Source organism: Muntiacus reevesi, chromosome 3 (genome assembly GCF_963930625.1).
Source record: "Muntiacus reevesi chromosome 3, mMunRee1.1, whole genome shotgun sequence".
In the NCBI taxonomy this organism is placed as follows: domain Eukaryota; kingdom Metazoa; phylum Chordata; class Mammalia; order Artiodactyla; family Cervidae; genus Muntiacus; species Muntiacus reevesi.
The window spans coordinates 5,247,529-5,259,841 of NC_089251.1; the positions used below are offsets into that span (position 1 = coordinate 5,247,529).

General features: G+C 50.6%; 1 protein-coding gene across 4 annotated transcripts in view; it reads right to left on the reverse strand.

Moving 5' to 3' along the window:
* Positions 1–986: 986 nt before the first annotated feature.
* Positions 987–12,313, reverse strand: part of NUP214 (nucleoporin 214) — an 84,670-nt gene continuing 73,343 nt past the window's right edge. For all 4 annotated transcript variants that reach the window (XM_065928233.1, XM_065928232.1, XM_065928231.1 and 1 more), the window contains exons 32-36: positions 9,398–9,550; positions 5,328–5,499; positions 3,450–3,589; positions 2,576–2,600; positions 987–2,078 (exon numbers count right to left, since the gene is read on the reverse strand). In XM_065928233.1, coding sequence (XP_065784305.1) covers positions 2,045–2,078; positions 2,576–2,600; positions 3,450–3,589; positions 5,328–5,499; positions 9,398–9,550 — 524 coding nt within the window. In that variant the 3' untranslated portion in view covers positions 987–2,044. The remainder of the gene's footprint in view (positions 2,079–2,575; positions 2,601–3,449; positions 3,590–5,327; positions 5,500–9,397; positions 9,551–12,313) is intronic.

The window sequence follows — 12,313 nt, forward strand, 5'->3', positions numbered from 1 at the left end:
CCAGCCGCACATTCCTCAGGGCTGCCGCCCTCCGGTGAGTGCGGGACCTTATCTGGCTGAGCACAGCTGATACGGCCTTCCAGAGAGATGTCACATGCCACCTCGATGGGGGATTACGCAGAGAATTTCAGGTCAAGGGTTTAGGCCAAACCAGCTTCTATTTATAAAAAAGCGCCTCTGGGGGGGAAACAGAAGGGCAGGAGATGGCTTTGTGTGGGTGGCGGTCAGCAACGGGACACGCTGGGGCAGGTCAGCACCTGTCACCCAGTCACGCTGCTCTGTGAAAGCCAGGCCCGCCACCAGCCCACCACCGTGACAAAGGTCCTTTGTCTCAAGATGGCCCCATGTACAGGCAGGAGCACACGCCTGGGAGGAAAGGACCCTGGGCCGGCCATGTGGACGTCTGGCAACCAGCTCCGAGGCTGAGGGGCCTCCCGCGAGAACAGGTGGAGATGCGCTCTTCAATTCCACAAGGACCAAAAGGGTCCCCATGACAGGACTGAAGTCCAGGCTCTTTGAAGGAGGCAGACACCCTGTTTAGTGCAATGGATGAACAGACGCTCACTCTTCTCTCACAAACTGCACAGAAAACAGGGGCAGTCACCAGGGACCCAATCCTGCGTTGCGGCTCCTGAAACCCAGCGTGCTGCGCTAGCAGACTCCTCTTCTGACAGCAGCAGGAACCGCTGAACTCAGCCCGAGGCGTCCAGGCCCCATCTCAGTCCGGCCACCAGAAGCTGCTGGCCTGGGGCCTGTGGGTCTGCGTCACCCAGAGCCCCTGGCAGAGTGGGCGCCGGCAGCAGGCTGTGGCCTGGCTCCTCGCTGAGGTCTACCCTCCCCACCAGCCCACAGAAGCAGCAAGGCCATGCTGGCTGCAATGCGACACGCTAAATCACGTGGAAAACTTTTAATAAAATGTTTCAAAATACAACTTTCAATATACGAAAATCTAAGTAACTGTCCCTTCCCACCCCTCCCCTGCTAATGACCAAGCTGTCACTCTGAGCCTGAAAGGGAACATGCGCTTCTGCCTGCACTTGGGGCAAGGCAGTCCTTGTCTGTCAGCAACTGTTTAGGGTGTCACAGGCCTAAGAACTAAATACGCCCCGATCTGAAGAACTCTGCCTCACAAGCGTTTCTACGAGACTGAACTCGACCTCCAGGCCCCGCTAGCATGTGCGTGTGGTGACTGAGGGCAGCGGCGATGTTATCTGAGCTCCTAGGTCTACCCAGGTCTGCGAGCACTGCGGTTCACAGACAGGAGCTGGGGTGATCACCCACGGCACCAGCGCCTGCAGGAGACGAAAGCGGCTTCTCAATTGACTGCCTAGCTCCTCGCCAGAGCATGAGAATCATTTGCCGGACACTCAGCGCCCAGGGCCAAGTCAGGAAGAGGAGCTGAGGGCTTCCCAGGGCAGCGTGCTGCCACTGCAGGCCCTGCCCGCCTCCACGCTCCTCACAGCCGCCCGCGCTCTTGAGGGGCTCATGCCGCTTCCGAGACTCGGCTAAAGCCCACGTCGGTGAGCTTCTTTCCCTCCAACTAGTTGCCATGCTGGCACCTCGAGGGGCCTGATGCCCAGCAGCAGAAAGGAGTGAAGAAGAGACAGCAAGTCACGGCCTCAGAAAGGTGCTGGCCGGCATGCGACCTCTTCCATCTGGGAGAAGCGCCAGCCTGGCCACAGCCCGTGCCAGACCCTTTTGGAGGCCGCCTCTGCAGGGAGATGCTGCTGGCTGCCGGCAGGCGGTGCAGGCTCTTCAGAGCCCAGAAATGGGGGACCTCCCTCCCTGGCTGTGACCGGAAGAGGCCCATACACATTCAGTGTGGATATAGACTGAACATTTAATAGCAGGGGGGACAACCAGCACAGAACACAGCACAGAACGAGCAGTCAGGCATCTCTGGAGTTTGGTTTCTGCTGTTTCTTTTGGGGGGGGTGTATTACAATGAGAACATCCAGGCCGGAGGACTGCTGCAGGGTTCCTCAGAGAAGGGGGGCCGAGAATGCACCGGGTCGCAGGAACGAAAAGGAATGCGAACACCCACTCAGCTTCTCCAGCCACCAAAGCCCTGGACAGACCTGCAAGGAAGTGCCGGGAGAGGAGGTCAGCTCCTGCTCCAGGAAGGGCTCTGGAGCTCATGCAACTGCCTGTGTTCAAAGAGCAGGACTCGGAACTTCCGGTCTCAGGCACTTCTGCACAGATGCAGAGCGCGAGGACAGAAAACCAGGACTTGGGGATGGGCTCGGGGCCCAGGGAGCTTCTGAGAATGAACAGGGAAATAAGGAAAAGCATCTCTCAGGTTCTGCCTTCCAGGCTCTGCTCAGCAGAAGGCACCGTCCTCTCTCTCACACATGGCCTGGGAGAAGGCCAGGCCTGGGACCTCTGGCCACATGCCTACTGAGAGCAGCAAGTCCACAGACCCCAAAATCTGCTGCTGAAATGCCGCTTCCAGGACAAGAGTTTAAACAGGAAAAGTAGATACCAAACTGTACAAGGAGACCAAAACTACTATTTTCACATACTGCACATGCCTCCACCCTTATTTAATGACTCAAAACTGAAGAGGGGTACTTACGAGTTAGAAGATCCAAAGGTGAATCCTGAAAAAGAGGAAAAGGGTGCAGTTAGAACAGACACCTGAAAGACAAAGGTGGTCTCGAGGGCGCCTTGGGCCCCTCCCTGCGTCTCCACAGGGAGCCCTCCTCTGGCAAGACGCAGGCCTGGGAGGGGGCGGGGCAGGGCGGGGCGTGGCCTGCTGGCTGTTTCAGGGTCTGTCTCACCTCCACTGCGGCCAGCAGAGAGTCTCACTGTTGCTGATGCCACACAAACTCATTTCATCAAGAAAACGTGCTTTTCCTACCTTCTCCATCCACTTGCTCTCTCTTCTCCTTGAGGCCAGAGCAGCAAGACACTCGGTCTGAGGGTCAGCCCTGCTGCTCACTGTCTAGCCCTTTGAGCAAACTGGCCCCTTGCGGTTTCTAAGTCATTTGTAAAATAATAACAATACCTAACTTTTGCATCTTGTAAGTGGGCTGCAAAGACACCTACTATCTGAAGAAGTAGGGTGTCAAACAAATGAAAGACATTTTGTAAAGTCTCTACCTCTTATTTTTACTTTCTTCTGTATTTTATCTTTTGAGTCTTCTGGTTTAGACTTTTAAGTCAAGGTCTAGTTAGAATGGCTATCTTTTGGGGTCCTCAAATCTTAAGAGAAAAGTCAAGTCAGCCATTTCTTTATTTGGTGAGAAACAGCACAGTGTTACAAGTCTAATTAAAACCTAAAAAGAACACTGCGTCTTTCCAGTACTTTCAGCTTTTCAAGTACCAGACTGAAGAGCCAGGTAAAATCACTCGTTCTTGGAGGGTCAGGGTAGGGGTGAGGGTTGTCAGACATTTACTGAGGGAATGAAAGGAGAGACCACAGTGAAGAGAGTGGTCGGGCTGCCCACCTCCTCCGCCTGATCCGAAGCCAGAGAATCCCCCGCTCTGGCTCCCAAACCCAGCAGACTGCTGGGACAGTGATCCGAAAGTTGGTGCGTTCTGACTGGCGAGGGTGCCAAACGACGTGGTGTTGCTGCTGCTCCCGAACCTGGGTCCCGGTGAGAACGGAGACTGGTTAGCGTGGCCACGTGGTCACTCTGCTGCCCGACAGCCTCGGCCCCCCTCCTGGGTCTTAGGATGCGCGACATACGTGATTTGAGCTGACGAGCTTGTTTTAAACTGGCAGCCTCTCAGAAAAAGTAGGCTAGAGCTCAGCAAACCTGTGCCTCAGCTTCGTGAAGAAAAATAAAGGGCTGCAGGATGAAACCCCACTTGTCCAGTGTTTGGGTTTTCCTCCGCTGTCTGGAACTTCCAGGTCACTGGTCCTGAGCTAATCTCACCATGCCTTGGGCCTCTCATACACGGCTGTGGGAAGCCCTTGGGTGTCAGCCGGGGTCAGAGACAGACTCACGGTGGGGACCTGAAGAAAGGTGACGGGCTCCTTCGGAGATGTCACACCAAAACTGGTGCTTGGCTCTGCTGGACTCAGAACCAACCAGCCAGTCAGGATTTATGTGGGAGAGCCCCTGGCCAGGGCAGAACCTCAGACTTTTTTTGCTAGCAAAAGAAAATAGCTGGTTTCAAATAAATAAATAAAAACCTCAGGAATCCCAGTCAGCCACAAACCTTCCGGCAGCTTTGCAAGATCATGTGTTGGGCGGTTACTTTAGAAAACGGTATCTGTCAGAACCTGCCAGAAAACTGACTTAAGTCGACCCCAACTCTCCTTTCCAAGCTTTCCTTAACTTAGGGTTTCCTGACTTCCTGGGAGCAACTTAAGAGACCATCAGTCTACATGAAATCCAACAAGCAATGTATCAACTCGCTCACTTTCCTTGAAACCTGCCAGCACGTCCGCACCGGCCTCTTTCATAGAGAGGTGAGGAGGGTGTGAGGAAGGGTTCCATTTGAGTTTACTTTCATGACAAAGATGCTCCCGCCTCGTCAGCACTCATCCCATGTGCCCCCGGCCCCACCCCCCAGCTCTGTACTGTTAGAGTCCCGAGCCAGGGTTGAGGACTGCGAAAGGCCCAGCAGACAGTAACTGCAGACATCTGTACTTCCTTCGAATGAGACACTTTGTAGTCATCACCACATATATTTTACTGGGATTTTGTGATGTGGTGAAGGCTATTTTCTCCTTGGGGTTTTGGTAAACAGACAGAATTTCTGGGGCCCTCTGAAGCAAATCTCTACTATGGCATTTTCAAGTGAGGATATACACCAAGCAGCAGGAGCAGCCCTGGAGGCAGAGTGGTCATGGAGACTGCAATGTGTCCAGGGCCCAGATGGTGCCTGCAGAAGCTGGCCCAGGGGACTGTGGACTGAAGTCCTACGCTGGGGGTCTTCAGTGGAGCAGGGGACTTAATCTAAGGAGCTGTCTGCTCAGGGACAACAAGCGCAAGAGGAAAGAATTTGGTAAAAACTGTTCATTCAGAATTTCCTAAGACAAGTCACCACACAAGGGGCAATCTTGCAGTAAAGCAGCCAAGGGGAGACTGTTTTTCTGCCTTTAGCTCTGCTAGGAGAACAGGGATCTGCCAGCCACCTATCGGGGGACAGGAACATGGCTCACATCCGGCAAGTACTAGACAGAGTCTGGTCTTTCCCTGCAGAGAATAGGAATCCTGGAGTGACTTGTTTGTGGGTTTTGAGGGAGGGAATTTCAGCTTGGTCAAGAAAAGGGGAAACAGAAGAATTTTCTTTTCAAACCAGGAGCACTGGGCCCCAGAGCTTCTGCTGACCCGAGCCTGGGGGCTTCCTCTGGCCTCTCCCGGGGGGCTTACCCGAATCCTCCCGCGCTGGCGGCAGCAGTACCCTCTCCGAACACTTTGCCTCCCGTCGAGCCCAGAGGGCTTGTAAAGGCTGGGGCTGAACCGAATGCTGGCACCCCTCCAAACCCAGGGGATCCCCCAAAAGTAGGAGGGCTGCCAAACACTGGAGCAGCACCGAAGCCACCTGAGCAAAACAGAGGCAAACAAACAGAAACAGGGAGAAAGAAAGGAGGAGACAGGAAGAGAAGACAGTGAGTGGTGAGAGACCAAATCAAAAGAGGGGGAAGGAGAAAGGGGAGAACACGTTAGAACCTCACATTCAAACAGTCATAGCCGAGGGCAACACCCCTTCTATCAGCAAGACAGTAAACCCAAGCCCAACCAAACCGCTACCCCTCCATTTCCAGCAGCAGGGTCTGGGCTCCGCGTAGGAGCACACCTTGGAGTTCTAAGAACCCAAGAGACTTCCTGTTTGTCTGTGAGCTCCCCGGGCCTTCCCAGAGGCAAGCTGGAGGTGTCAGCTCCATGTTTCGTGAGATCCAACTGCCACGAAGAACCAGCTTGGCCACGTCAGACCCCTCCATGGCCCCCCTGCCATGTTTTGAGACTCTTCACTGAAAAGTCACGCTCAGGAGATTCAACCCCCACCCAGATGTCAAAGTGGTCAGAGTTTATCACTTATCATCACACAGGCAGGGTCTCTAGCTTCACAGAAACACGAATCAGGGGCTCACGGCCCGCTCTCAGGGTGGACCTGCGAGTCGGGTTCTGAGGAGACGCAGCGCCGCGGGGCGCTGGCGCTCGGCCAGGCACTCGTTACTTATTTACAGCCTGATGCCTCTCCGTCTCTCTCAGGAGTCTCCCTCCCTGCACAGAAGAGTTAACAAAAAGCTCTCTCTGCAGTCAGGAACTACTCCTCAATAAAAAAGGCACACTGCGTTTCTTGTCTGGAGGACGCCTGCTGCATGAATGAGACAGAACCCTCCCTCAGCAGGCGAGGCGAGCCCCGAGTCTCCCAGCCCGCGGGCAGGCTCCCAGCGCTGCTGCTCACGTGGGCACGGGCCCGCGGCGGCGGCACCCACGCAGGTGGCCGCACACGAAGGGCCAGGTGTGCCCGGGGCACCTCCCCTGACTGGTAGATGCCTGTTAGATGGCGAGACAGAAGGCCCTTGCCTGACTGTTCCCCCTGCCCCTGAGGAGGATTCCCAAACCCTAAGACTCTGCTGACATCATTCTAGGACGTTAGCAGAGACACTCGCTAAGCGTCTATTGAATAGAACACAGCAAAACAGTACAAGAGGTGTGCTCTGAAGGGTAGTGTTTCTCGCAGTGACTGTCAGCCTAGGAGCTCCATGCTGAAGGGAGGAATGGTGGCCCAGGCCAAGCCAGGAGGCAACCGGACCAGGGAGACGGGGCCTTCATTCTCGGCCCGTCGGAAAGTGAATCCCGGTGTTAGAGGGATCACCCAGGCCCTCTTATCATGAGTGTGATCACCCACAAGCTTCTGCTGCCTGCATCAGCAAGAGCAAATGCTGGATATGGAAAGCTGGCAGCTGAACGCCTCAGTCAGCTCAGCTCTGTGGTTCAGTCGTTTGCTCATTCACCAGAACAGCAGGAGCACAACTGAGAAGGTGATTTCTGTGCGGGCTCACGTCTGGGTCTACAGTCTGTATTTTAAAACCTCGAGTGAAATTCCAAGCCATGATAATGGAGCCTGCTGGGTTACAAATATAACAGACTGGAAAAAAAAAAAGTGCTAAAAAACCCTTGCAGTTGAATTATTTAAGACTGATCACGGATCTGGTTACACTTTCTTCCTGGACACACAGACCTTCACGTAGTACTTTGTACTCAATACTGTTCAGAGTTCTTGGTGGAAGGTGAGTGAAAAATGAGAAGTCACAATGATACAGAAAGTACACTAGATGGAGAGAGATTACACATGTACACACAATGTCCCAAAACAACGGATCCACGTCACAGCTAGAATGACAGAAGAGAATGGTGACCCGGGCTTCACTGTTGGAGATAGACAACTCACTCCTGATGCTGAGGGTTCCAATTTTATTAGATGCTTACATTTTCATGATTTTCTTCTCCAGAAGAGATAGAAGTTTAGTATTCAATAAGATATTCAATTTACTGAGGGCCTTCCATGTGCCAGCTGCTGTTCACCAGTTTCAATCCTCCCTGTAAACCTGGGACCCTGACTTCACAGGTGAGGACACTGAGGCTCAGAGAAGATGCCCCATGTCTAGACTAAGCCACTGGTGAGCGGCGAGCTTGGATGGGAACAAGGACAGGGTGACCACAAGACCACCCAGCACCTCACCACCACGTGCCACCCTGTCCCCTCCACTGCCACCAAAGCCAGTAACTCTGGCGGCAGAACAGTGGTGCGGACCCAGTGGACTGGGGTAGCAGGAGGCCACTGTCAGTCTGTCCCACTTCCTGTCCTCTGCTCAAGTCATCTCCAGTGGTGCTATTTTTTATTGCAACTGTACTCAAATGAGGAGGGCTGCTTCTGGAATTTTTCAGAGACCCACCCAAACCCACAATCTGAAATTCCTGGAGTCTTCAATCGAGGTGGTTCCATGGGGCAAGTCATCAAATAGGAAAAATCAGTCTGAAGACTGGGTGGATGCAGTTTCTCTCAGACTGAAAAAATAAAAGGGTCAAGTTCTCAACTCAGCTGAGATGTGACCCCAGGATAAGGAAAAACAGAGAAGACATAAGAGTTGAAGAAAACATGATCAGGTTCCTCAAAGATTTAAAAGGTTTTGATGATTAATAAATTAAACTATCTTAGTCAAGTACTATTTGCCCTGTTAACTGGGACCAAAAGCTTTGCAGCCTTTTTGTTTTTAAAACACTCACTGCAGGAAGTGTTTTAAAAAATCACTCAAAGCAGCAAAATGCAGCTGTGGTGCTCATTCCTACTCCACTTCAGATTCCAGGAGAGAGCATCAAAAGCTAGCAAAGACTAGCCTACGCTAAGCATGGGTCTGAGTAAAGGTGCCCAGTGCATTAGGAAACCGCAACTTTGGTTCTGAAAGGTGGGATTCCAGGTGCTAATTTGGGGCAGCCACGCTCCCCTGTCAGAGGCATCCAGGCAGCCTTGGGGAGGGTCCTTCCTCTGCGATCCCCACAGAGTCCCCAACACTCCCCCAACCCGGGGGAAGCATCCTGCCTGCTCACCTGCGGGGCATTTGCTTTAACGAACTGCTTTCTCAGCAGGTTAAGGCTCCCTACCCCCAAAAATCTTTTCACACAATTATCCACACAACGAGGGCAGGTATATAGCCCCTCTGTAGATCTCAGAGACAGAAAGAGGATAGAGGGGGCAGCTGACAGAGATGAAGGATTTTTTTTTGCAGGTAAATATATACTGTTCTTTAAAATCTTTAATTGCAAGTATACATGATTATAAAAAAAAAAAAACCACACAGTTTATAACTATACATTTTAAAAGTGATGCTGGGATAAAAAGTAGTATTGTAATGTTCTTTATTCCTAGGTATGTATATTCCAAAAGTGAAAATTAATTGTGCTATATCATTATGCTATGAAAACTGTACACATAAAAGAGCAGGTGATATAGTTATGTGATTATACTTGATAAAAAGTTTTTAAAAAAAAGGTGACTTGGGAAGGACAAAATGATATAGACATAAGAAATTACATGGATCATCTGTCTTACCCATCACAGGTAATGGGCACCCAAGCAAATATGACTCAGGATGCTTTCTTGTTTACGTTTCAAGTTACAGTCTTATAGGCTCCCTTCTTTGGCTGTTAAATGCAACTGTAAATATCTACAATGTTTTCTTCCCTATGAAGACACTAAACTCTGTTAAGGGCTGCATGACATGTATTCTGTGCTTAATATGTCTCAGGAGACAGAGAACAGTGTCGGGAATGTAGCAGATGCTCAATGAAGAGAATGAATTTGGCAGAAAAGTATCTTCATCCACACCCCAGTCACCTCCCTCGAGAACCACCCTGGAAAGCTCTGCTCCCAGAAGTCTATACACATTAAATACACGTGTAACAGTAAGTATAGCAAACAGGCAGAGCAGTACCTGTTTTATTCGGAGTGGAAAACCCAAAGCCTTGGGAGGCCACGCTTCCTCCTCCAGAGCTAAAAGTGCCAGCAGGCTTCTGGTCTCCAAAGGATGAGCTGGCAAATCCGCCAAATGTCTTGGCTCCACTGTTTCCAAACAGGTTAGAGGTATCTGAAGAGATGAAGAATATGCGTGAGGGAGGTCAGAGGGAGAAAGATGTCCTTACATACTCCTCAAAACAGAGAAGGAAGAACTCTCACAAGGCGTTTGGGGAGAAGGGAGTGACAAAGAAGTCTAGGATCCAAGGATGCTGGGTGGCAGTGAAACAGAAACCTCCTTTGATGTGTGTGTATCTTCATGACAAGTTTGTAATCATTCCAGTGCCCAGGCTCAAGATTTCCTGATGTTACAGGCACAAAACAAAGGGAGGCAAGAGGTTCCAAGGAAGGGCTCTTCTGCAGAAATGCACCTGTGAGCCCACAAGTAGCAGGTGTGTCCAACAGAGGGCCCACCCTGCGGCCACACAAGACTCAGCTTCTGAAGAACAGGGCTGGTGTTCATGGATCTCCTCACATGAAGACCAACTTCAAATTTTGTCAAAACTAGAGAAAACAAAGTTAGAGTGAATGCAAACTGAGCATACTGACTTCCAATTCTACTCTTACATGCCTGCCATTGCCGGATCTGCACAGAGAATGCAGACGGAGTAAGAAAGATCCCGCTACTCCTTCTCCTGATTGGATGGAAGCTCGGGATGTTCTCAAGAACGTAAGAGGCCAGCAGGACTTCCAGTCTGACTTCCTCTTTCTAAGAGGTTCAGACTAAGCCCTTGACCTTTTAGATGCTTATCTGGTGGGTCACTCCCTCACTGACTGTGGAGTGTGGGTTCAGGAGTGTAGATCACTCCTACACACTGACTTGGCTCCAAGAATTAAAGGAAAAAAGGAATCGAGCTCCTAAAAATCAAGATGGGTGTCAAGTTTTTTGTATAGGTAATGCAAATCTGACAGGTAACATATAAACCGCCAAAGTCATAAACATGGAAGCTCCTGGGGAGTACAAACAGCATGCTACAAACAGGAATTTTTCTTTAACCCTTTACTGGGAGGAGTGGGAAGGGATGACTCACATTTCCCCATCCTGTTGTGATGGGTGTTTTATTACAATGAGTTTGCACACACAGTAAGGCAGCAAACCACTCTCTTTAAAGACGATCACTGCCCAGACACAGGCATGGACAGGAGGTTGCAATGACATACTCCGGGTGTGTATGGACAACTGACTGCATGTCACCAAGAGAGACGTACAGACAGGGGCCACTCAGGTGCTCACAGTGAGGGTGATGGATGGGAGAAGCGTGGAGGGTAACTCTCCAAGACGAGCTGTCTGAAGAGGGGGTCCACCACTAACCTGTCAAGCTCAGGGCCTCTCTTCTCGCTCTACTGCCAATCAAACCCCAGTGTGAGATGCAACTCTGTTAATACTTCCGGTTTCAATGCTCTTGATCCACAATCCAGCAAGTGCAGAGCCTCATCTCAGGGACCCAACCATTTCTAATTTCCATGCACCAGTAACACAGAACCCCAGACCATGGTGTGGTCAACTGCTCTATTGCTGACAACTATTGCTGACAGTCTAAGAGCTTGGCTGTGAGCATGTCAGGCACTGACAGCATGCATGGGTAGCAAATTCCTTTTCATCAACATCATATACGGTCCTAGGGGACTACGTATCCCCTAGGGAGCCTGCAAAATGCCTTCTTGAGCAGTCTGATCCCTTCCTGATCCAAGGTGACTGAAGATTACATTAGATCCCTTCAATGGTGGTGCGTCTGACACTGGAAACAAAAACCAAGCTTCTCAGCCATTCCTTTCATTTGGTATTTCAAGAAGAGAGCGCTGAGATTTTCTGACTTTGTTAGTGCTAACAAGGCAAAAATTCCAAATAGCAAATGAATTCAAGTGCAAGATTAGAGGCTAGATCTCCTCTTGGAGAAACCAGAAATACAGAGGTGAAATGATTTTACTGGGACTGTGTCGCAAGACCTGAATTCTGGGGAGGTCAGAAAATATTTACAAGCCTTTGGGCTTCTTTATCCCTTTATCTCTTTAAGACTCCTTGGTCTTTAGGATGTTCAAAGATATTACAGTGGGATAAATGAGTGGTTCAGTCAGCCTTGGCTTAGAAAACCTAATAACTGACATGAAAGGACTAAGCCTTCCTGAGTCACGGTTTCCTCACACAAAATTCACATGGCCCCAGGGGTTACCTGTATCTTTGGTAGAGTCTCCTGGGAAGAAAGAGAGAAGAAACCTTTGCAGTGTGAGCTTCAGAATACAGAACGCTCCAGCACCAAGCACCAGTCATGTCCCTAGCTTGTCTTTTGAGATCACTGCATAGTTCCAATTATTTTTCAGGGCTAAAGAGGGCAGCTCCAGGACTAGGCAGCCCAGGGTGTCTAAATGTCCCCAAGGGAGCTGGGGGCCGCCCAATCTGTGCTCTGATATCTATCTGCAGGGGAGCGTGGTCAATGAATGACATGTGAAGCAAGCATGAGGGCCACCAGACAAGGTGCACAGGGAGAAGTTCCATTCCATGGCAAGGCTGGAAGATCTCAGGGGGGCAATACAGTGGATCGGAGCTTACACACATGCCTGGATGAAACCCTCCTTACACTACTTAATGGTTGTTACCTCTGGAAGTCCACACCCTCTCTCTGAACCTACATCTTGATTGGTAAAAGGGGGACGGCCACATCTAAAACTGATGACACCATTCTAATGGCAGAAAGCAAAGAAGAACTAAAGAGCTTGATGAGGAACTAAAGTCCTCTTGATGAAGGTGAAAGAGGAGTGAAAAAGCTGACTTACAACTCAACATTCAAAAAAGTAAGAGCATGGCATCTGATTCCATCACTTCATGACAAAGAGATGA